This window comes from Electrophorus electricus, chromosome 6 (genome assembly GCF_041902795.1).
Source record: "Electrophorus electricus isolate QZ-2024a chromosome 6, ASM4190279v1, whole genome shotgun sequence".
Taxonomy (NCBI): Eukaryota; Metazoa; Chordata; class Actinopteri; order Gymnotiformes; family Gymnotidae; genus Electrophorus; species Electrophorus electricus.
This window is the reverse complement of record NC_137502.1, coordinates 31,138,369-31,164,554: the sequence shown is the minus strand read 5'-3', so window position 1 is coordinate 31,164,554 and position 26,186 is coordinate 31,138,369. Positions and strand designations below refer to the sequence as shown.

At 46.3% G+C, this 26,186-nt stretch overlaps 1 protein-coding gene across 5 annotated transcripts; it reads right to left on the bottom strand.

Annotated features, from left to right (window-relative positions):
• Positions 1-5,315: 5,315 nt before the first annotated feature.
• Positions 5,316-25,939, bottom strand: trip10a (thyroid hormone receptor interactor 10a). Of its 5 annotated transcripts, none has more exons than XM_027017295.3 (15): positions 25,676-25,936; positions 21,621-21,736; positions 15,849-15,905; positions 15,235-15,382; positions 14,743-14,805; positions 14,159-14,263; positions 13,754-13,873; positions 13,489-13,635; positions 13,158-13,343; positions 10,084-10,248; positions 8,394-8,503; positions 8,070-8,202; positions 7,901-7,989; positions 7,103-7,236; positions 5,316-6,837 (listed from the first exon to the last, which is right to left on the bottom strand). In XM_027017295.3, exons 1-15 carry the CDS (start codon positions 25,697-25,699, stop codon positions 6,686-6,688), a joined length of 1,749 nt encoding a protein of 582 aa, XP_026873096.2. In that variant the 5' UTR covers positions 25,700-25,936; the 3' UTR covers positions 5,316-6,685. The 5 variants fall into 5 exon arrangements, 4 of the variants coding, with proteins under 4 accessions (XP_026873096.2, XP_026873094.2, XP_081572565.1 ...); XM_027017293.3 differs by having other exon boundaries at positions 13,754-13,882; positions 25,676-25,934; XM_081716439.1 differs by lacking the exon at positions 10,084-10,248 and adding an exon at positions 9,735-9,785 and having other exon boundaries at positions 13,754-13,882; positions 25,676-25,932.
• Positions 25,940-26,186: the final 247 nt, after the last annotated feature.

Genomic DNA, 26,186 nt, shown 5'->3' with positions numbered 1-26,186 from the left:
TGGGAGCTGTTGCCGCATAAAGCAAACATGGATCGCGCTTGTTTTCCGCCGACCCATGGCCATGGGTACGCCACAGACACCCATTAGGCCCCACGCGGTCACACGAGTTTTTGCGGGACTTCAAAGGGACAAGCGTGCTTCGTCTGTGTTGATGGCCGAGCTTGCAGGATGATGGTGCTGTGGGGAGATGCTACTGAACACAATGAAACCAATTCAGATTAGCACATTTGTTCAGAGGGTAATGAAGGGCACAGAAGCCATAAACAGATTTGTAAAAAAATTAAAACAGAGGAGTTATCACACCCTACACTTCCTCGCACACAAGAAGTAAAATGGTTTCCCAAATGACAGCATGGACTTAAGACAAGGCAGAACAGCAAACAAAAGACAAACACACACACACACACTACTCAGAACCATGCGCAGTACAGTTATTAACATTTCCTGTGTGCAGCTATATACATGATGGATGTTGCCGTATACACGCAAGGTTCTGCAGCAGTTTGCCAGTCAGATAAATAGCACCGGCTTGGGCTCTGCAGTTCAGTGCTGTGCTGTCCCCTGCTCCAAGCACCTAGCAGATCTCCAGCACACAGCAACCTCAACTGCCCCCTAGAGACTAATCTAACAAGAAAGGCCATCCGCTCTTTTGCCTATTAAAGCGCCTGTACTGAAGCTTTCCCATTAATTCCACTATCCTGCACACAAATGGGGCGAATGCAGCTTTGCCCATGACGAGGTTGCAGCTGGCACCTACGCCTGCTTCCTCCACCCTTTCTGCCAAGCTGCAGTCGCCCCATTTTGGGCACAGGAAAGAGGAATTAATGGGGTTGGATGACAGGGAGCTCCATGGGGCCATCCATCAGCGGGCCACAGCCACGGCCCGGGGATGAGCCCTGCTCCATGAGTCGAGTCATCGGTCAAAGAGGCCACGGCGCATGCCTGAACATCCCGGAAAGGCGGCGCATGCACCGGATAATGACGCGCTGCCCGACACAGCCCACAGCAGGTGGACGGGGAAGAGTGCAGGAGAGTCCAAACCCCGACTAGCTCTGTCTGGAGCTGCCTGGGAACGTCAGTAACACATTCCGGTTTCTATATGTTTTAATATGCTGTGTATCATTCACCTTCCATCATTAGTCCCAAGCTCAACAGTGGCAACAATATCTGACACTGCTGTTCCACTGCTGAATCAAGCTGAGCGCACGAGGACGCAGTAAGGACGGTACGGGTGCGTCTGAGAAATCACTGCAGCTGGCAGTGCTGCCTGGCCAGCCGTGTAGGGGAAGGTGGAAAGAACGAAACGTCCAGCAGCACCTCACCTCCCTCAACAGGAACAGCCTGGTTCCACTGTGGTGCAATTTCAGGCAGCAGGAGATCTGGGCCGCAGCTGAAGTCCTCGCTGAGGGGCCGAGAACTCGCCGGGTGGCCTGGGTGTATGTGCTGATGCAAAGAAAAGCAAGGGAGAGACGCGGAGTCCTGGGGCACCGTGGACTGCGGAGAGGGGACGAACAGAGTGCGCTGATGCAATCAGCCTGAAAGAAGGTGATGAGGCGGCAGGCAGCAGAGCTGGATGTGAGTGACTGTGTGTGTGGCAAACACAAAACCTTCTACAAAGTAACCTTCTGAAAGCGAGACTCACAGGGATAGAGCTGACACACAGCTATCACATCTCAGCTATATGGGGCTGTCATGGAGACAGGGGGTCAGAGGGTGTGTATGTTTGTGTGCTTGGTGGGCTGGACCTGGTCTGTAGTCCACAGAACAGAGGGGAAGAATCTGCAGGTGCTTGACTGGGTTCACTGGCCCCGCCCTCTCGCTATGAGTGACGGGAGGAAGACGTGCCGCTGCCCCAAACGCAGTGGCAATTAAAAGCTCTAATTAATCAGAGCTATTTATAGATGTCCATTCATCCCCCCGGCAGGCGTACAGACGAGAGCGAAAGATAAACTGCAAACTGTCTCCTTGCGTCTCGCCCGCTCCATCTCATTCTCACAACCCCCTCCACTGTCTGCCTGCTCCTCTCCGGCCGGCATTTGGAGCCGCGCGTAAGGCCACGGCATTGGAAAGTGTGAGGTTCAAGGGAAAACCAGTGTTCATGTCAGCAGACGAAGCCCCTGCAATACCCGCTGCTGTGTTGTAGCCCTCGCGCACAAGGGAACCTATGCAGCACGCGCAGTTAAAATATTAAAGTATTAAACAGGGAAAACTTGTCCGCACAGTGTTGACACTCTAGGACATAACTGACGCGAATGATAACGCTGATCCATTTGTTCCCCCCCAGAGGCGGACCGTTTGTGCAGAACGGGAATGTCTGCTTTTACAGCTCGTGCAAAAACACTTTCACCTCTGCGAGTCCCGACACAGAGCCTGAACAATTCTTCACTTGATACGGCAACTTGTGTCAGGCGCTGGAGCAAATCGCGCGTTAGACTTAAACTTACGGTTCCTCAAGCGCAGCACACAGCACGAGGGCTTATTTCCATTCGGCGCCTCTACAAAGCCCAGAGTCCAACTGGAGTTTAAATCTTTAATTAGCTCTCTGGTGCCAGGCACTGAAATAATTACTTGTTATGTTGCAGCACCCTGCGATCCAATGAGCATGATGCATCAAAAACAGACGCCGGCTGACGGAGGGAACCGGCGCTATTTATATACTTTTGTTCTCAAAGACGAAACTAAAAATGACTGTAACTTGGGGGAAAAAAAAAACAAAAAAAACAGCGGTTTCTTTTCTCCCTGATGTTCTTAATGGACTGTGTTTACTATGGTCTTTTATGCGCAGTGCCGAGAGACCTAGTAATGTTTCTCAGACGTAATTGAAATGCAAATATGCATGCAACAACTTCAAAGATGGAGCGCTGTCCTTGATCAGTTAACTGCTGGGTGCACTCCACCGCATTAGACGGAACTAAGCACAGCCTCTCAAACACATCGAAGAAATCGCGATTTCAATCCACGCCTTGCTTTTCATTGGCTACGCGTAATTGTGTGCAACAATTTCTGTGTTTAAAAGCTCTTTGGTTGGACTATTGAATTTTAGCTCAAAATTATTAAAGATAGGTTTTATTCACTACTGCAGCTATGCCAAACGTATCACCATAATGTGCCTGGAATTCATTTATGATGTGGTAGCGGCATATTAGTGATACTCTGTGAACACCAAATTAACTAGCTGACCACTAGTGCACCGTAAGAGCTATTTTGGTACAAAAACTATGGTAAAAATCGAGGGCCTGTGTATGGTATAATGCGGCAAAATATTCCCAGAAACAAAACAGTGTGTGCCTCAAAGTGGTTTGAGTGCCTGCAGCATGATGTCAAATATGGCAAAAAAAATAAAAATAAAAAAAATTCAAGCGTGAAGCAAAGCTAAAAATAGCTAATGCACGTACGGTGCGTGCGCGCGCATAGACGCGCGCGCCTCTTGACATTGTACAGCCTTCTCCACCACCTGCAGCTCGTTGACTGCCCATCATTCATTTCCAGTGAGGGGGGAAGAAAGCGGCACACGTTTTTAAAAAAGAAAGGAACGTCAGAAAGTCAATTTCGCTTTCATTTCTCCCTCGGTACGGCTAGAGATTTTCGACTGTATAAATATGAGAAGACCCCTGCCCTGACTCAGTAGATGATGATGCCTCTTATTAGAACATTTAATTCGAGACCTGGCATAAATCTGACAAAATGTGGGATCACCGCCGCTCATCAGTACCGGCGACACGGTCATGTGCCGTGCGTGTCCCGGAGGAGGTAAAGCCCAGCAACGCAATGAGCGCCACCCGCTGCACACAATTAACTGTGTCTCATCTTCTGAGTCTTACGGGGGAAGATAAAGGGCGGTTCAGGATCACACGTGGAGACACAGAGGACGCGCATTCTTGGTGTGCGCAGTAGTCTCTGAAAGAACCGTTAACACAAGAGGAGAGTTTGTAGTGTAAGAAAAAGTAGCATGGAGGAATATGAACTGTGGAGAGTGCGTGTGTGTTGGGGCCCCATCTTAAAGAACAGCTTGCCGTGCAAAACCTTTCACCATCCAAAATGCCTATCAGTTTCAGACAGGCTAAGAATTATGGTAAAACTGACCTTTGAAGCACCTTGGTAAGATGTGACCGAGCATACAAATTCCAGGAACTCGGGAGCAGCACATAAAAAGCTATTCACAACAAAAACAGTGATGCTGTGGAACTCACATTGTCTGTAGAACCGTCAATACCCTTTTAAATCACATTGTATACCAGTGCTGAGAAGCCAGGGAAAAAAGGTGTCCACTCAGTGTGCTGCATGCACGAAACCAGTAACTGGGTAGCGACAGCCATGGCAACCAGAGTAGTGCTGTTCTGTGCAACGCAGCTGAACAAAAGTAGCCTCAGGTTTGCACAAGCTTGGCAATTAACGCTTCATCCCATTAACGCACATTAAAGTCAGGTCCTGAGCAACGGAGCAACACTGCCACCTGCTGGACATACCTCTCCTTTTATAAACAGCTTCCTCCTTAGTCAGTGACTGCTTTACTGACGGAGCAGCAATCCCACTAAAGGGAACACAAAGAAGGATCTTGGCCACGTTTGTTTTATCACTTTTTTCTTTGAAACACCTTAAATGTCTGCTGAGTGTGGTTAGTATTCATATTTCCGAGCATCCAGAATTATTTCTGTGGACAAATTCCATCAGTGCTGTTGAGCCATTTCTTTAGTCTCTCAGCGCAAGCAACGGGGTGCCAACGGAATACCAACGTCACCAGCAGGTGGCAGTCATGAACCATGGAGGAAGGTGGGGGGTATCGCCACATTTAAATCCAGTGTATCTTCTTAAAGATATCAAACTAAAAGCTGACAGTAGGATGTGTGACTAAGCTCATCATTTTGGGACAACATAGCAATTACGTTAAGTGGGGCCTGCAAAGTTCAGTATCTTCCAGCTCAGAACACCGAGGCAAGTAATAGAAAACTACTGAAATGTGTCACCGTAGTGGAACACCGTAAAAAGGCCAAGCGTTTGTCACATTTTCCAAGTTATGAGTGGGATTTTCCATTAAAACCTGATGAAGGAAAATTAATTGGACTCAGACTGCAACAATAACAGAAGCAACGCCAAGTCTCGCAGAGACAAAAAGTAATGGTTGATATCTAAGGGGGGGGGGGGGAGCGAATTGCTTGAGACTTAGCAGCGAATTGTTTTACAATGCACGTTTCATGCAAATTCATGTGATGGATCATGTGACCAGCAGCAACTCAGTAATGGGTAAAACTGAAGAATGGAAGTTTCTCCATTCTAAAACAGAGACAAAAATTATAAAAGACATGAGACAACTTCAGTTTGGGAATGTGCTTGACATTTATAAAGTCCCTAGAGACAGTAGGCAATTTGTAGTGTAAATGCTGCATGCACATTGCTTAGCTAGAAGGCACCTGAACATTAGAACCTACCTGTCACGTAGAGTACAAAAGCCGGCTCAGTTGACAAGCTACAAAAGCACATATCCAGTCGTGTGTTCCTCACCTTACCTACTGTATACAGAAATCAGCCTGGCCTACACAATCTTTATTCCTTAAGGGTAAAAAGCTAGTAAGACAATAGTGGTGTTGTGATAGCTAAAATATATTATTTCCTATATATAAATATGAAAGTCCTAAGTGTTACACAATTTTAGTTCCTTTTTTTTATTTACATGTTCATAAACCATTGATAAAAGTGTTTTTGCTGTCAGAAATATGGAAGTGTGACCACACATTTATGCTTCCAAAAAAAAAAAAAAAAAAACCCAAAATAATAAATATGATCATATAATATTGGGATTTTGCAGCAAAAAAAAAAACCAAAAAACAAAAAAAACCCCACCCATCTTTGCAATTTGACTGGAAATTAATAACATCTATATATACTTAATTGTGGACTGTGATTGTTTAGACAGTTTTGAAATAGTATTTCTTAATACTCAATAAAAAAAGATTTTCTAAATACAGAAATGTTTGACCTTATCTGGTTTATATTGTGTTCGTTCTCCCTCTCGCACACTAAATAACTGCACACATAGGCAAGCATTCGCAAGAGTGGTGCTTGTTGGCCCGTGCGTGTGCCGTGTTTGTCCATCAGAGCGATAAAACTGAAAGTGTAAAGGAGGTCCGAGGTCAGCATGTTTCCCACTGGGACAGCGAGAGGGTGCTGTGGTCAGAGTTCATCAGTTTCGTCCTGATCAGAGATGACATGGCAGCAATCAAGCTGATCGCACGCTTACAATTCTCGCCGCGCACGCACACACGCACGCCCTTTGCGTCACGTGTACTTCCTGTTCGCCAAACATCATCCTCAAGTGTTTCTCTCTGATGAGCACGAATGGCTGAGATGTCTCAAAGACAAAGACCCGCAAAGGATTTCATACACAACCACTCTCACAGGAAGCCAGATGTTGCGTTGAGCAGAAAAGGAGGCGGGATCCAGCATTTTTCAATGCTCTTAGTGGCTGAGCTGCCAGAGCCAAGCAGCCAACAGCATCCTTCATCTCTCTCTCTCTGTCTCTCTCTCTCTCTCTCTCTCTCTCTCTCTCTCTCTCACTTCCCAGTTCTCGTTCTCCCCCTCTCCCTCTCCCCCAGTGCCAGACAATGAGGCGTGACGATGAGCTGCTCCGAATGCCGCTGCGAAGCATCCGTGTTGGGGGCGACTGGGTTGGGGGTCGGGGGTCAGCGGGTCACTTGTTGAGCGCGATGGTGCCGTAGGAGGTGGGGATATAGCCCTCGTCGCCGTTGCTCCGCCGCACGCGCGTCCAGCCGTCCCCCTTGTCCTCTTCCACTACAGCGAGCACCTCCCCCTCCTGCATGGAGATGGTCCCCTCGCTGGAGCCTGCCGCACAGAAGAGGGCACCAGAGGGGAAAAAGGAACGACAGTGGGAGAGCACAATTAACATACGAGAGCATATGGGACGACAGTCGGTGGACAAAATGTACAGATATGCCCATAAAAATAAAAACCACCCAATACATAGACAAAAAGAGATTACACATCCAAGTTCTAAACACAGAAATAGATACCGAAGTTGAAGCGGGATATCTGAGGAAATTGCATGCACAGACGTGAATGCGGCTCTCTAGCAGTGATGAATACGTACCTGGGAAACTGTAGAGTGCTGTACACTGGCCAATGGGAGTGGAGGGGTCCTCTTCCTCAAAGTCGTCATCAAACTCAGTGTAGATGGCCTGCGAGGCATCTGGGGTGCTCTCGTCTGAGTGGGCCCCATCCGGACTGGGGTGGAGTAGGGTGACAACAGATAAGCAAATTACACTGAACTACTGAACAACGGTTTTAACAACTATACTAAACATAAGACCCAAACACAGACACACCATACCCTGGTGTGGAATGACCGTGATACTAGGGTATGTATTTTTGCATGCTGCTATATCAGAATGCTCCACTTTGCTTCTCATCTCTACTGTGCTTCTCATTTTAGGCTGCTTTTATCAGAAAGCCAAGCAACCGGAGTGACACATTTTAAAGATGGGCCTTTGGTATCATCATCATCTTTTATTCAAATGCAAAATGCATCGCACCCTGTTTCTTTCCTCCGAGCATGTTTAGAATCTGCAGTTTTGCCTCCACCCAAGAGTATCGCACTAGCAGGCCAATTATTATTTGCAATCATTTGTTATTCTGGCAGTTGAAAACTCAGGAAAGCACAGCAAGTTCACACATGTGATGAGTTCACTCTAGTCACACTTGGTTTGCCTTGTGTGAACTGACCCTGCTGAATTCGAGCGCTTCATTGTTTATTGGCCAGCCGCAAGGCAGAGATAAGGACCCAGCCCCCTCCCAAAGCACAACTTTATTTTAAGCAACAGGCGAGTTTGAGATAAGGTTATCGTGTGCGTTTGTGTGAGAATGTGTGTGTCTGGGAGATAGCACCGACCTGTAGGCATTGTGGCCATCGTTGTTGTTTAGTGAGTGAGTGGAGTAACGGAATGATTCTCCTCGACCCCCAGCTCCTGCAAGCCACGACTGCAATTGCAGGCACAGAAGTGTGAAATGTGTATGTGTAGTGTGTGTTTAAGATCTGGTAGCTGAGAGTTCTGAAGCACCTCATATTTGTTGAGATCCCCACGGAGCCTCTCGATGTTGTGGGTCGTCTGGGTGATCTGTGGGGCCAGGCTGGCAGGGTCTCCCATCTGAGGATTCTTCTCATACACGTCCTTCATCTTCCCCAGTGCCTCACTGAACGAGAGAGAGAGAGAGAGAGAGAGAGAGAGAGAGAGAGAATGGTCATACATGTGAACCATCAGAGACCAAGACCATTCTGTACAGCCCATCCAGAACCCCCTGATAACTCCTGGAGGATCTTGGTGAGGCTGGTCACCATAGTGACAGTTGCCAGGGAGACAAATGCAGCGCAGCGCACCACTAACCTCTGATCCAGCTCCTTCTGTAGCTCCTTGCTGATGTCATCGATCTTCTGCTGCAGCCGCTTCCTGCGCTGCTCCGGAGGGAGATGGCCAAAGTCCTCCGTGGCAGCCGGCTGGGGAGACGGCAGAGGAGAGAGAGCGTCACTCGCCCAGAACAAAGGGCAAACACACCCACACCCACACACATAGCACACCCACACACCGTTAGTGGCTGGCACCACAAGCTGGGTATTAAACAAGACCTGAAATAGTGAGTGAAAGAGATTTAAAAAAAAAAACACACCAGACCCTCTTAATGAGAAAAACTGACCCCTCTGTTTAAAAGTGCATTAGCAGGAAAAGAAACGTACCCCCGAGAGAATACGCTTCAAACAACAAACCTGCCGTAACTATGTTACGGTTTATCGACAACCTGGCATTTAAACAAGCTACGCATGACATTTAACAAGTTATGTGGCTTCTGCTACCGCAGTTATAAACGCGGGCTAAGCTGTGTGGTGTGTGTGCGTGTGTGTGTGTGTGTGAGAATATCCGCGCCAGTATAATCACCTTTTCCTGTTTGTCCTGAGCCCACAGGGCATTCAGAACAAAACACACTGAATATTTGTGAGGAGACTGGCTGGCTTTCCAAAAGGCTGATTTTGAAACAATTACAGGAGTCACATGTCAGTGACATTCATGCTTAGAATCATTCTAATGTTTATAATGTAAATATGTTATATGCAGTTTGTGTGCTCAGTGTGTTTAAAATAGATATCTCATTACAGTAATCTGGCATACTTTCAGGGGAAAAACAAATTTCCACCCAACTTGCACACAAAGGATATTTAATCCACTTGAGTATTACAATTATTTGAGTATACATACAGTGTCTTTTCTGGGTGACAAAACCAATCAAAGTGAAAAAGTTTAGCATGTGACCCTGAGTGACAATATCTCTTAAACCAATCTGTTCAGCGGACACAGTTATACCAAATCGAGCAAACTGTTTCCAGAACCGTGTGCCCATTACAGCACACCAGGACAACCTACAAAAGCACCTTTTTACATGTAAACAAGGCTTCACTCGGGGCTCTGCACCAGTCGGTGAAGTCGGCCCTGAGTCCAGCTGTTCTGGTGTGCTGTAAATAAACCCATATACCTGTGTTTACCCACAGAGCATGGCCCCCTCTGCAACACCCCACAGCAGACCCCAATGTCTGATATGGGTTCATTACCACATGTAATAGCTTCTCAAAGTAGGCCGAAGTACCATTACTGGTGCACAGGAGGCCATGCAGAAAAACCTGGTAAAAAAAGGTATAAACCCTCCATCCAAAAAAATTAAAAGGACAACGAAATTACATAAGAGCCCATCCTGTTGCTGTTTATGGCCAGCCTCTCCAGGGTAATCTTCTAAAAGAGAAGGGGAGAGACAAATAGACAGTCAGGCAAGTGTGTCCATGAGAGCAGTCACACAGCGCCTGTGCAGAAGGTCATGCTCCTCTAGTGGGAGTGGAGCCCCCAGGGTGCTGTCGGGACTACGGGTCATGAGATGAAAGAAGAGCCCTAGAGCTAGCGCAGTGACTACTCAGTACACATGTCCGATACTCAGGCGTCCAGTGGCTCCTAAAACGTGTAGAGAACTGGAGAACCAGCGACGTGGAAGCAGGTTTAAAGTCAGCTCTGCCAACGTCTGCCCTTGCTCACTCACCGTTCTGCGCAGGGTCCGGAAGGAGGAGATTCGAGGTTTGACTGTCTTATTGATCTCCTTTAGACAGTACGACAGGGGGTCCCGGGTAAACTTGGGGGAGGGGGGACCGTTAGTGGGCGAAGGGGCCATGGGTGCGGAGAAGGGTGTGAGTGGGGAGGAGGAAGGCTAGGGGTTGGGTGGGGTATGGGGATTGGGCAGGGCATGGGGAGGGGATTGTGATGGAGGAGGCGGAGCCAACACCAGGCGCAGACCAAGAGGAGGGCGGGAGGAGAAGACATGAGGGTGGGACACAACACACACAAACGACAAGGGAAAGAGAGAGACACCATCAAACACCATGAGCAACATCACAGAGCAGAGGCAGACAACACTGGAGCCAACCCACCGGGAGGCCAGGGGACAACCAGAACACCCGGCCCGCACTGAAGCCCAGCAATGCAGTAACATCGGCACGACGGAGACGAGTGCAGCTCCACTAGCTAAACTACATTACAAACGGATAAAACCAGAACAGACGCCATTTACTGTGGCAGTTCAAATCAATACACCACTGTGTTTCATTGCCAAGTTCTACAGCACACATGACTCAACAGGAGTCCACAGGCAGTCTCTTCTCTGTGATGTCCAAGATGAGGTCCTGAACACATCCCGAACTGAATTCCAAAAGGTATTACTGCAATGTCTGAAATACTACCTCAGGTCTCAAAACTTCCGCTTTAGTTGGATTAAGTTTTTTGGAGTTTAGTTTTGAAAGCTTTCAGCCCCACACACACACACACACACACCTTATGAAAAGTGATATAGACAGGTTCCACAATAATAATGTGACTAGCTGAAACAGCAGAAAGTCTGAGGCTGTATTTTTAAAACACTGCAGTAAATGTAACTGGGAACAATGGGCCCGACATCAGAGCACTGCGTGAGACTGCTGACCGGCTCCAGCTGACCTATGTGCACACGCATGCACAGCGTGGAACCTTGGGTTGAAACTCACCATCACTTTAAATGAGCCACGTGCAGGTCCTGCTCCCCAAGTGTCATTTCAGTTAAGCTGCACTCTGCTCATTAGCCGGTGTTGTTTGTAATGACTACACAGCCGGGGTGCTGCACGGGAACGACCAACCGGGGCCAAAGAATCCCAGCAAAGCAACGAAAAAATACCAACCTCGCACCTTCTTTTTTTAATCACGCGCTAGAAACTGCTTTGCTGGGCCTCTAGTTTAATTTAATTTGCCCCTAAATGAGGCAGAAGAACACAGAGCAGCATAAACATTTACAAGTTCCTAATGGGAGCTACAGTATGTCCAAGGGCATGGGTGGATAAACTAAGAACTAAATACAAGTCTCCTGTAAAACCAACTCCAGTAGCCATGGGAGAGGAGCGAGCAGCACGTGGGAGCAGCGTGCATGGTGAGTAGAGAAGCATATCCTTAGGAATCGTGCTGTTCTGGCTTGCTGGAGGAGTTTTACTGAATGTGTGCTAAAGGAGGGAGGGAGGACAGCCTATGGCACAACCAGTCATCTCTGGAGGCGGGCTCTGGCTGCGTCGTCTAATTGGTTGGTTTTGGGTGCGAGACACAGGGCGGTGCTGTGCACAGACTGGCCGTAGAGGGAGGAGCAATGGGAAGAGACGAACGGGGCAGCAGGCGTGCGCAGGCGGGAGAGAACAGGGGGTGGGAGGGGTGGGGTTAGGACAGTAGCGGAGGAAGCCAGGCTGCCGGTTCGGCCTCACAACGCTCAGGCTGGATGAGGAGAGAGGCCGCGACGGCAACCCTCTGGTGGAGGCCACCAAGAGACCTGCAGCATGTCAGACCGGAACCCCTCACTTGTGCTCATCACATGGCCCTGAGGAGCTGAATGTGGTCCTTTATACTGCCAAATGAGCACTTGGGCCCGAGCGGGTTTCTTAACCCCTTTAACCAAGTTAACCAGACGGCAGAATCTTTCCTGGTGCTTAACATGTCACAGAGGTGCCATTGTGATGGGACTAAAAGATATATTCTATGAATATAACAGCAGTACTCTGTGTGTGTGTGTGTGTGTGTGTGTGTGTGTGTGACCCAAGGCAGAGCTGACCCTGCCCTTAGTGGCCTTGCTCCTTTTGGATATAAGCACTACTCACCTAATGGTCATGCGCTGGATGCACAAGAAAAAGAGCTCACAGCCAGAGAGATAGCCATGCAAACAGCATGTTTGTTTGTGTGTGTGTGTGTGTGTGTGTGTGTGTGTGTGTGTGTGTGGAGTTTATTTGAACAGAACTCAGATGGTGAGGTGAAAACCATGCATTTCTACATCATGGAAAAAACAAAAGGTGTAGGAGATCACAGCTCCTACAGGAGAGGGTTAAAGGACTCTAAACACACAGCGTCAGACTCCAACTACTCGATGGGACATGACTCGATTAAAGGGGAACACGGTGGAAACTACAATGAGACTAGAGGCTACGGTCACTGGGACAGGTTTACATCATCAAGTCAAAAAATATCATTTTTAATAGGCGTTTATACCACCGCTTCACAAACCTCTGTGTACTAAACATTTTATAACACTGATATAATAATGTACGTCGCAAACAATATACAGCTTTGACAGAAATTAAGAGACAACTCCAAATCAGCATCTCCACGTGTGCGGCAGTCCTTCCACAGCAGGACAGGCACACCGGTTAGCTGATCATCTGAACTCAAGCCTACCTAACTGCAGAGCGTACCCAGACATAGGAGCTAGGATTAATAAACCAGGGTTATTCTACCAAATATTGATTACAGAACTCTGGGCTCCTGTGTTATGTGATTTTAAAATGATTATGAACTTATTTTCATTGTCTGAGGTCTGAAAACACCTTTTTTTTTTTTGTTATTTTGTCCAGTTGTCATTTTCTTCATATAAATGCTCTAAATGCCAATATTTTAATTTGGAATTTGACAGAAATGTTATTTTTATTTAGACACATACCTATAAATAGTAATACCAGAGAGACTGATAATTTTGCAGTGGTCTCTTAATAGATCCAAAATGGCTGTACTCAGGACCATTGAACATCAGCCCAGCCCCGGCGGGTGGGAGTTACCTACCTTGCTCTTTTTGAACAACCAGAAGGGTTTGCTCTTATTTCTGCCCAGCAGGTCCAGCGGGCCCTTGGGCGTGCCCAGACTGCTGTCGGACGAGGCGCGGTTGATGCCCTGGCTGTAGTCCTCAAACTCCAGATCGCTGGGGCGCTCGAAGCCCGACTTGTGCTGCTCTATCAGGACCAGGGAGTCCTGGGGGGCAGAGAGAGAGGTTTCAGTCCCACGGCCATGCCAGGCCCCTCCCACCAAGCCGTCATCAGGTGGGCGTGAGTGCTGCAGAGCGTTATCCAAAAGCTAGACAACAGACTGTGTGTGTGTGTGTGTGTGGGTGGCTCACATTCTTCTCGTTGATGTTGGAGGCCGCCCTGGTGATGCCATCCAGACATTTCCCGATGATGGGCGCAACATGCTTCTCCGTGTCGGCAAACAGTGTGTAGGCCTCCACGAGCTTCCGCACGCGCCTCTCATCCATGTCCTGCAGCTTCTGCAGAAGACACACACACGGTTGCACTGATACTGGACAGTATAAAACCCCAGCCGGAGTTAGTGGAGCAGTCGGATAAAGACATGGGTGTGGTGGGAGTACCGATTCTATGGCTTACATTGAATATCAGAGGCATGTGGGTGAAGTAGAACTGGTTCTGCTCCTTGTTATATTTCTGCAGCTGGGCTGCGTAGTCGTTCTTGCAGTCGTCTGCTATGTGTGCACGCATATGTGCCTGCTGTTTGGCCTAACACACACACGCGCGCGCGCGCGCACACACACACACACACACACACACACACACACACACACACACACACACACACACACAGTGTATGGTTTATGCATAAAAACAATCACCGATATATCAAAAACAAAGAAAAACCAAACAGGACATAGACCGATAAAAGCCATAAGAAGAGTTCTGTACAGTTTGTGGATCTATACAGGTTAGGACAGCATGTGTATCTCCCAACACACACATGCACGCAGACAGATGCAGACACACAGCGAGTACACACACCTTCTCTACGTCAGCTTTCGTAGCGTTGATGTCCTGATCTGTTTTTTCTGCATACTGGGCGGCCTTCTCTGCCTCTTTCCACTCCCTCTCAAAGCGCTTTTTACTCTGACACACACACACACACACACACACACACACACACACACACACACACACACACACACACACACACACACACACACACACACACAGGCATAATGTCAACCAGTCACTTAGGCAGGTCGATCATTCTGTCCTTGCATCAATCTTGAACGTCCCACCTCAAAACATTTGTATGGCTGCATTTAAATGGCACTGTCTACTGATAACAGCTTCATCTGACCAAACACAGGGAAGAGCTGGTAAACAATGACACCCCCTTCCCCGTTCCACCCACACACACACACACACACTCTGAGAAGACACAAAGCAAATAATGTATAAACATTCTTTTAATTGCCTCCACATCACCAGATCTGCAAACCTCGGCTGCGCACAGACATGCGCGCACGCCTGCACACGCGCACACACAGGACTGAGACCGGCCCCGCTCTGTCTGCGCATCTTAACGAGGGGTCGTAGTCACAGGCGGGGACACTGCTTACATTGTCCAGCTGCTTGTAGGTGCTCTCCAGAGACTGCTGTGCCTTTTTGGCATCCGACAGATGCTGTAAACCCAGGAGAAACAAGAGAGTCAGAGTACAAGGGACACAGAACCACAGACAAAAACTCTGCCGTCAGTGCAGCCTGGCCAGCTGTTTTTGCCGCAACAGCAGCGCACAAGCTCCATGTGCCCGGCAATGCCTACGGTAGCCTGAAGAGCAACCGCTGGTATGTGGCCGTTTAATTACACAGCAGAGAAACCAGCCCAAAGCATTCTTATAAACATCTGAGAAAATGACTCAAGCACGTCGGACACCCCACCCCCACGGCACCATGTGACATTTAAATTCCTGCCCAGCATTTCTATCGCCCTCCAACCACCACCTTCCCCTCTGCCTGCGCACCCAGTTCCCCCACGCCTCTCCTCTGCACCCGCCCACCAGTCCCACCGGAGCCTGTATTTTAAGCGAGGGCGGCCCAGATTGTGCTCTCACCGTCTTGCGCTCCAGTTTGAGCTCCTGCAGGTACTTGCTGAGCTCGATGCAGATATTCATCATCATGTTCTCGGCCACCAGCTCCCGCTGGCCCGCATAGTCGCTCATCTCGTTCAGGATTTCCACGAAGGACTGGTGGTTCGAGAACCTGAGACACAGGCAAACAAAAAGGGAAGAAGCCAAAAATAAACAAAATTAAAAAACGGGGGGGGGGGGGGGGGGTAATGAAAGAGAGGCGAGAGAGAGAGGAGTGGGATGTTACAGGTCCAGATTTCAGGCCACATAAAAGGTCAATCGTGAGGTGGCTCTCAGAGGGAGCTCATTTCCATCAGAAGCCTCCTTCCTGGTCCCCGGCGGCAGCCTATTAAACGCATTTGCATGACTATGCAGCTGTGTGTCACTGCGAGAGGCTGAAAGACAATCTCAGTCAGACCCCGCAGGTCCTCATCACTCATTCACTCACAGGAAAACCAACCAACAGCTCTGCCAGAAACCTGAGATACTACAAAGCTCTCTCAGTCTTGGGACTCCTTTGCTGAGGAGCTATTAATATTGACTGTTATTCATTTAATCCACCCATCCATTCTCACAGGCAGACTGCACTGTTGAACTACCTGCATTCCTGCTCCTCTTTGCTGCTTCTTTTGGGGCTGTACTTCTTACTGAGATTCCTGTAGATAAAAGACAAAAGGAATCAGCCACATCATTGTCATCATCATCGTCATTCAACATTTTGTCATTTCTGAACAGTCGCCTGGCTGACTGCTCATCCCTGCACACCGAGTGATGGAGGTGTAGGCCGGCATGTTCAAAGAACTCCAGCTAGAACTTACACAGCAAACTGTCTAGTCAGTTGGAGAAGTCTGTACTTGTTTTTTTTTACATTGTATATTTTGAGTGAATAAAGTAGCAGAATGGCCAAATGATGCATTGACTTCAGGGCTGTCAAAAATTTGACATTAATTTGACATTAATGGTTTAAAGGGTGTATTGCCTAAAAATTCTAGTCATCAAAAGAGTAAACCTTTAATTTAGGAACTAAAATTTTTGAATACACCTTTAGTTTAGGAACTATGCCAACACATACAGTAGGGGGAACCTGGACTGTAAGCTTGCAGAACTGTTTTGAGCAGTTGTGAAATGCAGCTTTACTTTTCTAGAGAAAGAGACAGAACTTGGGTGAGTTCACAGCATACATTTTACATTGATTCAACCTGTTGAGGCATGGCACACGCGCAATCTGTCCTTCTACATTCTCAAATGTAGAAAAACAATGTGCGTGTGTTTGTGTTCATAAGGAAAACAAATGTGCCTGCACTTTGTTTTCAAGCCAGTTATTTGTATAAGCCAGGCAGAAGAATCTAGTTTTCTTTTCTGAAAAGTAATGTGAACTGCATTATGGACATACCAGGTGGTTTCAGACACTTTTTAAATGTTTTAGCCCGCTCCCAAGAGATTATGTAGGATATGGGATATTGACATACATGTTAAATTTTACTAAATGCAGTGAAAATGGAGTTTCCAGATCTTGAAACAAAAACTGCATTAAAAAAAATATTTCAGAAGAAACTGTGGTCAAGTTAGTACTATTGATTAATGACAATGCTAGTGGTGACAAAATTATAATAAAATTAACAACTGAAGTCCCTTTTGGGAAAACGGCAAGTTGCCAAAATCACATCTGTCTGCTTTGTCAAACTGAAAATCTCATTCACAGAGAACTGTGAACTATAATTTTCTTTAACGCAACACATTTATAAACTTTGCTAAATGTAGATACCCTCAAGAAAAACCAGCACAGGTAAGCTGACATTTTTCACATCTATTCAAATGGTGCAAAGCTGATGCATCATGTTGGTAAACCCAGCACTAGGAAGAGCTTGACAAATGTGAAATGAGAATGGTTTAACACACTTTTACACTGAATATCCAGTTTCTCTTTCAAGAAAGTATGTCCAGTGCGGTGTGTGTGTGCTGAGGCAGTGAAAAAAAGCTTTTCTCCACTCTTCTTTCACTCTCATTTACCACATCCTCCCTGTCACATGCTAGTCTGCATCCACTTCCTGTGCACTCAGCCAGAGGCACAGGAAGAGAGTCACATGGTCGTCAGGGGCAGCCAGTGGAAGCAATGGAAGCCAATGCCCATGTTATGTCCACCTGTGTGCGTATGTCTGTCTTCCCTGTGTTTCAGGTTTTGCTACTGACTCTCCAGTGGTCCCCATCCCAATCGACTCTCCAGTGGTCCCCATCCCAATCGATACCAGGTTTTCCAGTGAGCTGAGCACCGTATAAAAGGAAGAGGAAGGGAAGAAGGGCTCAGTTTAGGGCTCATTAGAGAAGAGATTGTTGTTGCTAGTGTTTGGACTTGTGTCTGCTTTTTGATATTGCGATTGCTTGGATTTGTGTGTATGACTTTGGCTTCTCCCCTTGATTTATGGATGGCTTTGTTCCTTATTGGTGTGGTTGCTGGTTAATATTTGTCTCTAATATATATTGTCCTGTGTATAGTAATGACACTGGTGTTAGGGAGTGCCTGCCTGTACTTTACTTTTTGTTAGTTTAGTCAGTTGTCTTTTTGGTTCTAGTGTGGGTTTGTTTGTTGTGTTGGCCTGGGCCACTCCTGAAGCTATTGCACCAGTTTCTTGTACATTTCTGCATCTTAAAACCAAAACTTGTAAAATACACTTGACCTTTGCCATCACCATGTTTGTCTGGTTTGCATTCCATTAGTCATCATTACCGCTGTTGCACTCAAACCCTCCGTTACGGCCTCCAAGCCTAGAGAGGGTCATAATGTAAATTGGGGGCTCATCCTTTGTTCTTTTGTTCTTTCCCCTTGGTGCTTTTTCTGTGCTGGTTGATGGTTTTCTCTTGTGGGTGGGGGTGATTGTGTGTGGTTTGGGGTTGTGGCATTGTGTGTTAGGAGAATTTTGTAAAGATGGTGAGTTTTGATTTGTCTGGTTTTACTGCTACCAATAGCAGAATTCTTTGACGCTGTGGTGACCTGTTCAGCCACAAGACAGAGAAAAAAAAGAAATAAATCAAGGGAGTACAAGAAGGAATTTTGCCAGAACGAGGTGGTCCTGGTGGTGTTGCGATGAACCTGGCAAGGCTCATCGATGGTGGAAACCGGAGACGACTCTGTGGTCAGCGCACACATGGAATCTCAGGTGATCCAGTTTCCTGGTGGTGACCCAATGCTGGCTTTGAAACTGAAGAAAGTGGAGCTGGAAATGAAGAGGCAGGAGCGTGAGATGGAGCTACTGAGGGTGCGGGCCTCACAGCTTGAGGCTGAAAAGGCAGATAAGGAGGCAGAGATCAGGTGCGGAGGGTCCTATTCCTCAGCCCTGGAAGTTCTCCTCCCCTATGCCAGATGGCCCGACTAATGGCAGTACCCTGGTGCCAAAACCACGCCTGCCAAGATCACCCACTACTCCTATATCCACTACACTGGTGGCACATGGCTTTGACATCAGCCAGCAGATAAGTTTGGTACCAGCATTTCAGGATGCAGAGCTTTAACTACGATGTTGTAAAAGCTGCAACAGTGTGTGCTTATGAGCTGGTGCCAGAAGCCTATAGAGAGAATTTTTGGCTTTTGAGAAAATCCCCCATCCAGACACATACGTAGTTTGCAAAGGATAAAGCTTGTTCATTTGAGATTCATTTTGCTGATTTTACATGAGTTTAAAAATTGTCTCCCAGAAACAGTTGTTTACCTGAATGAGCAGAAAGCAAGCACTGTGACTTCTGCTGCTACTTTGGTGGATGAATTTGTCCCAATTCAGAAAACTGAGTTTGCGCCACGTAACTGAGTACAAATCTGCCTAGTTCTAGTCCCCGCAAATCCCTAAAACCACCATGAGCACCTGTTTCCTCTCCCACAGTGGAAACATGGGAGTGTTTTTATTATTGTCATGAAAAAGGGGCACATCGTTGCATCTTTTCCGGCCATACAGCGCAAAGCAGCAAGAGCAGCTAAGAAAATAAATCTGATGATACATTTGAATGTGTAGATCCTGCTTTTCAACCCTTTATTTTCCAAGGTTCTGTCTCGCTCACCGATGATGGACAACGGCCAATCACGAGATTAAGGGATACTGGTGCTGCTGTATCACTTATATTGGAAAAAGTGTGTTATACCACTGTCAGACAAATATAGTGGTAGTGACATTTTGATGCAAGGTGTAGGACTAAGTATTATGAGGCTCCCTGTACATAATCTGTTCCTACACTCAAGTGTATGCTCAGGGCCAGCTAAAGCAGCAGTACAATTTGCATGGATTATCATAACATGAATGATATTAAAGTGCAGGATTCATTCTCCAAGCCTCGCATGGAGGATTGCGTCTATAGGATAGGATTTGCTAATTTTGTAAGATTGACCTCCTAAAGGGTTATTGACAGGTACAGCTTACTCCTTGTGCCTCAGACATTTCAGCTTGTGCCACCCCTGATAAATTCCTGCAGTACAAGGTTTTGCCTTTTAGTCTCAAAAATGCAGCTTCATCCTTTCAGTGATTTATGAATATTGTGCTAGGAGATGTCCAGAATTGCAAAGCCTACCTGGATGATGTAGTTGTTTATACTCGTACGTGGGAAGAGCTTCTGGAGAATTTAGAAATGTTTTTTGGAAAGTTGCAGGACACCGTTTTAAATCTAGACAAATTTGATTTTGGTAAGGGTGAGGTAGCATACTTGGGCAAACTGTTTGGCCATGGGATGGTTTGTCCTCTGGATGCAAATGTCCAGGCCATTCTGCCTCGGAGGTTTTCACCAATGTTTATGTAGAACTTTTTCTGTAACTGTGACACCCCCAACAACCCTACTCTGTGAGAGTTTCCTTTGAGTCGTCCCCTGTGTGTCAGGATGCTTTTGACACCATCAAATGTTATTATGCCATACTCCTGTTCTGGCTGCACCCGGGTTTGATGCTAGTGGCATAGATGCTGGTGCTGTCCTTATGCAGGAGAATATCCAAAGCTTAGAACACCCAGTTTGTAAAGCCCCAATTAGCATACAGCACCATAGAAAAAGGCACTAAGCTCTCTTTAGCACTGCAGCATTTTAAAGTCTCTATTGGCGGCAGTTCTCAGCTGATTACAGTATATACTGACCATAATCCCTTGGTCTTTCTTAGCCGTATGGCAAACACAAACCAGCATCTTATGCGCTGGTCCCTCCTATGCAAAAAGGGAAGCGAGAATGTGGTAGCTGATGCCATGTCCTGTGCTTAGTATTATTTGGTATTTTATAAATGTTGCTTTTTAATGGTGATAATTGTTGTTTTTGCTAACATGGAACCTCTGGGAAGAAGTCCATGGTTAAGGGGGTTGTGTGTCTGTGTGTGTGTCTCTGTGTTCCAGGTTTTGCCACTGAATCTCTAGTGTTCCCCATCTAAATCCATACCAGGTTTTCCAGTGAGCTGAGCACCGTATAAAAGGAAGAAGAAGGGAAGAAGGGCTAGAGAAGAGATTGTTGTTGCTAGTGTTTGGACTTGTGTCTGCTTTTTGATTTTTTTATTGCTTTTTTATTGGGACTGCTTGTATTTGTCTGTATGACTTTGGCTTCTCCCCTTGATTTACAGATGGCTTTGTTCCTTATTGGTGTGGTTGCTGGTTAATATTTGTCTCTAATATATATTGTCCTGTGTAGAGTAGTGACACACTGGTGTTAGGGTGTGGCTGCCTTTTTGTTTGGGTGTGGATTTATCCCTGTTTATACCAGTATAGTCAGTATAGTCATTGTACTTTACTTTTTGTTAGTTTAATCAGTTGTCTTTTTGGTTCTAGTGTGGGTTTGTTTGTTGTGTTGGCCTGGGCCACTCCTGAAGCTATTGCACCAGTTTCTTGTACATTTCTGCATCTTAAAACCAAAACTTGTGAATACACTTGACCTTTGCAGTCAACCTGTTTGTCTGGTTTCGCATTTCATTAGTCATTATTACCGCTGTTGCACTCAAACCCTATGTCACGGCCTCCAAGCCTAGAGAGGGTCATAACACCCAAAACAACAAAAAGAGAAAGACACTTGGTCAATGAGAGATTGGGGAACACAGAAACATGTCAGGAAAGGAGAGGGAAAAGAGAGAGAGAGAGCGCGAGAGTGAACGGCCATCGGCATAAGCGCGCATGCGCAGTAAGAGTACGTGCAGTGCCTCCAGTTCTGTCTGGGCTGAGGCCACGTTTGTATCTCGGGTGAGCTGAAAAATTCATTCTGCATGAAACCACTCAAGACCCAACAAATTCCACACCATGTTAAGAAAGCTCCCCGACATGCATGCACGCACACGCACACACGCACGCAAGCAGGCACGCACACACATGCATGGACATGTGCACACATCAACTTTCGATACTAGTTGGCCAGAATGTGCAATTGCTCACCGTAGTTGCTTGGCATAGTTCTGCTCAATTTCCGTCCGTTCCTTAACAAACTTAATGTATTTGTCCACCAGCTCCAGCCCAGACAGTGTGTGTTTTTCAATGACATCATATTGGTCCTGTAGGAAGAATGAGACGCCTTAAACACAAATCCAAGATACAGTGGAAAACCTCACTAACAGTTAGGCCTCCACAGTGACAATACTACATGCTGTGATTGTGATATACCTTAAAATACATTAAAAGCACATCAGGGAACCTTTGATGTAACATGACTGGTCAGTTGCATTTTGACTAAAGCTCTCTAGGCTACATTCAAATCAAACAATCGATGTGATTAAGCAAAAACACCCGCAGAGCATTAGTCAGGAACATCTGACGTCAGCACGCTTACGGTGCACAATGAAAAGAATCATGATTGGTCAGAGGACTCATTTCCATACTGCTGCCTTCTGCAAAACCAGTAGTACAAAGACCAACAATGCGACGGAAATTAACAATTTATCACGCAGTCCTGAAGTGTGATTTAGCTGACAGCAGAGGTAGCCTCCCTGGCATTCAGCTTGCAATTACAAATGATACTCTGACAAAAACATGTTTCTAAAGACAAGGATGGTGTTAACTCTATCTCACTTTATCTCACAATCTGCCTCCACACTACAGCACACATTCCACGGATTCCCCAGCGCGTTTACAGCCTCTGACCCTCGGCCATGTTATATTGGTGGGGGGTGCTGCTTCCTGGCGGCAGTAAATTCAACCCCGGGTCACCACAGTAACAGGGGAAGGGTGCTGAGGCCCAACGCCATCATCTCTCTCAGGAAGGACACAGGAAGTGGAAGTCATCCCTGCTTCCTGCTGCTTTTCAGCATGGCTCAAGAAAAACATACATAATATGAATATCATGACACGTTATTTCCTCCAAGGCAGAGTGTGGGGCAGACAGACACCCACAGGAAAGGCCAAGCTAATTTGTTATCTGAATGTTGCTGAGCACTTGTCAGGGATTTTATTCCCAAGTTATTTTCCCACACACACAAACACACACACACACAGTGAGCAGCGCAGAGACTGAACAGGAACTGAACAGTGACCGTCTGGAACTCCTGGCTCTCAGTTCCGTATTCGCGTCAGAGCACTTCAAGCACAGGCATGCCTGCATGAGCAACACAACTGAGAAATGCTCCCCAGGCTGACGATCAGCACCGTCACAGGCCTGCCTGCAGAACCACGCATTACAGAGGGGGCAGGAGCTTCAGGACCGAATTCCTGACAAGTGGTCTAGGCCCCCCAACTCCACCCCCATCCTGCCCACCTCAAAATGGAGTCAAAGAGGGCAGAACAAATAAAGGATTCATTGCCTCCACATAACCCACTCATGTGTGACTCCACGCAACAGTCACATGTGAATTATTTAGCAAAATTAGTCCACATTAATAAAGGCTATTCAGAATAACAACAACAACAGCACAACTAAAGTTGAACAGATTTTATTGTCGTTCGTGGAAAAACCATTTAACAAAATTTGACAAAAAGGTGTTTTAATTTGCATGAGAATTTGCATTGCTGTAGAAACCTTCAACATCCTACTATATATATAAAAAAACAACAAAAAACAACAACAAACAGGTAAGGCTGTTTTCTCAGTTGTTGTCTTTAACAAAAATCAAATCAACTCAACAACCAGCTCTATAAAGTGCAGGCCCAATTGTTATACAGCCTGCATATAAGTAGCACTGTATTCAGCGTGATCCAGACACTTTTCTATCCCCTCTCACCTCCCCTCTCCCCCTCCCAGCAGAGCAAAGAGCTTGCAGCGACAGCACAAAGGAGCACCCCAGCCCCGCATCGGGGCAGCATCCCAGACTACGGCCTTGGCAAATGCCTCTTCTGTTAGTCACGCCGCTGCTGTAATGACTCAACACGGAGCCCGCCGCGCTGCATTTTTACAAGTCACGTCGAAACGGGCTCATATGGATGCTGGCAAAGGCAGTGCGATCAGAGTAGCAATACCACGCCGCGCGCAGAGCGCACAGTGGAGGAGCTGCGTGAAGGGCAAAGCTGCCAAAAATAGCGCATGGACCACGGAAGAAGAAGTGGGAGGATGCCATGGCAGCAAGTGAGTCAATGACACTCAAAGGCCAAACACATACAAAACCAATTAGAACCAAAAGCCACAGCTATTGCTTAGAGGGGGCGCGGGGTAAATCAAGAGCAGACTAATGAGAACAGCCACGCCCTTTCCCTCTTTCCCTCTTCCCTCTCGCATTCTCTGCCCTGGCTGATTCACAGCCACTCTGACTCATTCATAAATGTTCAGCTTTAAGGAACGCGTACGTGCTCCGCCAGCTGCAGAGACAAAAGCTGTGAAAGCGTTGGAGAAACGCTCCCAGAGGGCAGTCCCGGGCGGCACCTCCTGCCTTTAAACCTCACTGGTATGACCGCAGCCTGACGCACCAGAGGCCAGGGGACACTTTTCTAAAACACAGTTGGCACGCCATCTCTCTTTGCGGGGGGGATGCGATGTAACAGACACATGGTCCAGATGATGTACCATCAAATTAGGGCAAAACTAATTAGGTCGGTGCTGGAGCGCAGAAGATGGAAAGAGGACAGAGGCTAGAAGCCCAGGAGAATTAGTGTAATGGGGTCAGAAAATCCCCACCCACCTCTGTGTAATGCTCCACTTAAATACTGTTAGGCAACCGGATGGGTACAAATTTTAATGAGTGACATGCGATGAGATGAGCTTCCTTTTTTTTTCTACATGGGACAGACAAACGGCTTCTTTAAAAAACAGCTAAAACCAAAAGTGACAATGAGACAGCGTCATTTTAAATTTTTGTACAAGCAGAGTATAAATGGGACAAGAAATAGAAAGTCAGAAAACAGGGGCAGGGGTAAATTCATTAGCTACATAACCTCGATCATTAGAGGTAACTGGATCTAAATGGTGTTCAGAAATCGGCTGCTCTACAAAATAGAAGCAAGCCCATCAGTATGCAAGAAAATGACCTACTTCCAAAAATAATTTTTCTTTAGCGCATCACCATAATAACCTACACAAAAGCCAAAAAAAATGGATCTCGGATTTCTTTCTGAAAAGACATAAATTATTTGCTACTATTAAACCCAAGTCTGGCCTGGTGTCCAATTAGTAAGCGATGCCAAGATGACGAAAAACTAACCAGCTAGATTGTCGACTAGTTAGCGAGCCAGGCAGCTTACTAAGGAAAGCGAGAGCCCCTCGGCAGCAAAGCAATGTCATAAATAAGACAGACTATAGTTATCTAATAACATAACCCAGGCATCGCAGAGTCAGTCAGTTCGCTAGCTAGCATCCAGGACAAACCCATTTCTCCTGGTTAGCTAGTTAATTCCTATTTTAAACCTGCTACTTCGGAGCTCAGAGGAAACCAGACTGACAAGTCATCCTGAACACTCTGCTACTCAGTCTGACTGAAAGCAAGCAGGCTACCCAACCTAGGTTAGCTATCTAGGTTAACAAGGCGGCTAGGTTGGCTATCCTGTCTAACTGACTAGATAACGTTGTCAGTAATATTAATAAACGTATAGCACTTGGTAATGTTGGCCAGATGCATGGCAGAACTAGCGAACTATAAGCATCTAATATTAAGTACCACCAATTCCAATGGCATCAGCTTTGAAGTCAGTCCGGAGTCTCCCGTTGATATGAGGCATTTCAAACCAAGATATCCTAACCTAACTAGCTCGCTACGATAACTCTACTGAAAATTCTTACAGCCAATATTTCTTTTTATTTATTAAAGCAATCTGGCACTAAAACAAATTAATAAGACTAGGTAGATACTGGCATGTCAGCTAAACAAAAAGTTTTTAAAACAGCAGTCTAGTTTAACCGCCATGCTATTAATTAGAAATAACTAACATTTCAAAACGCCGATAACACTTAACTACCGTAAATATGATGGACGCTAAATAAACTATTCGGTTAGCTAATTAACAATAACGACTTTTTCTTAGTTGGTATAAATATTAGCTTGTTAGCCAGGGAGCTAAACCTCCAGCAAACTCACCCACAGATCCGTCCCCCAGTCCATGTTCGACTTTTGAGCGTATCCCAAATATGTTGTCGTTAAAAGTTATCCCAATTCACCGCACCACGGAACAACAAATTTAATGCATAGAATAAAAAACAGTTTTTTATATTTGTCATTTACCGTTATACATAACAAAAGCGAATTAAATATTCAGTGCGACAACCTATCTAACTAACAAGCTACTTTCCGTTGTCCAAGTAATTTTCGTTGCAAAGCAAAGGGATCAACTAGCTTTCATATCCGCGTCACTCCCAAATCCGTAATTCTTAAAGGAGACGGATCGCATTTCCACGTCTCTCCTGGGAATGCAGGCTTGTGGGAGATGCTTAATGCGTAGGTGACCTCTTACAGTTGATTGACATTACCAATAGATGTTTCAGAACTGAAAGAAATTATTTCACGAGTTAATACCAATTGCACAGTACCATTTTCCTAAAGCACAGAACACGTAAATAACAGCCTCAGTCATTAACTGTTAAATCATAAT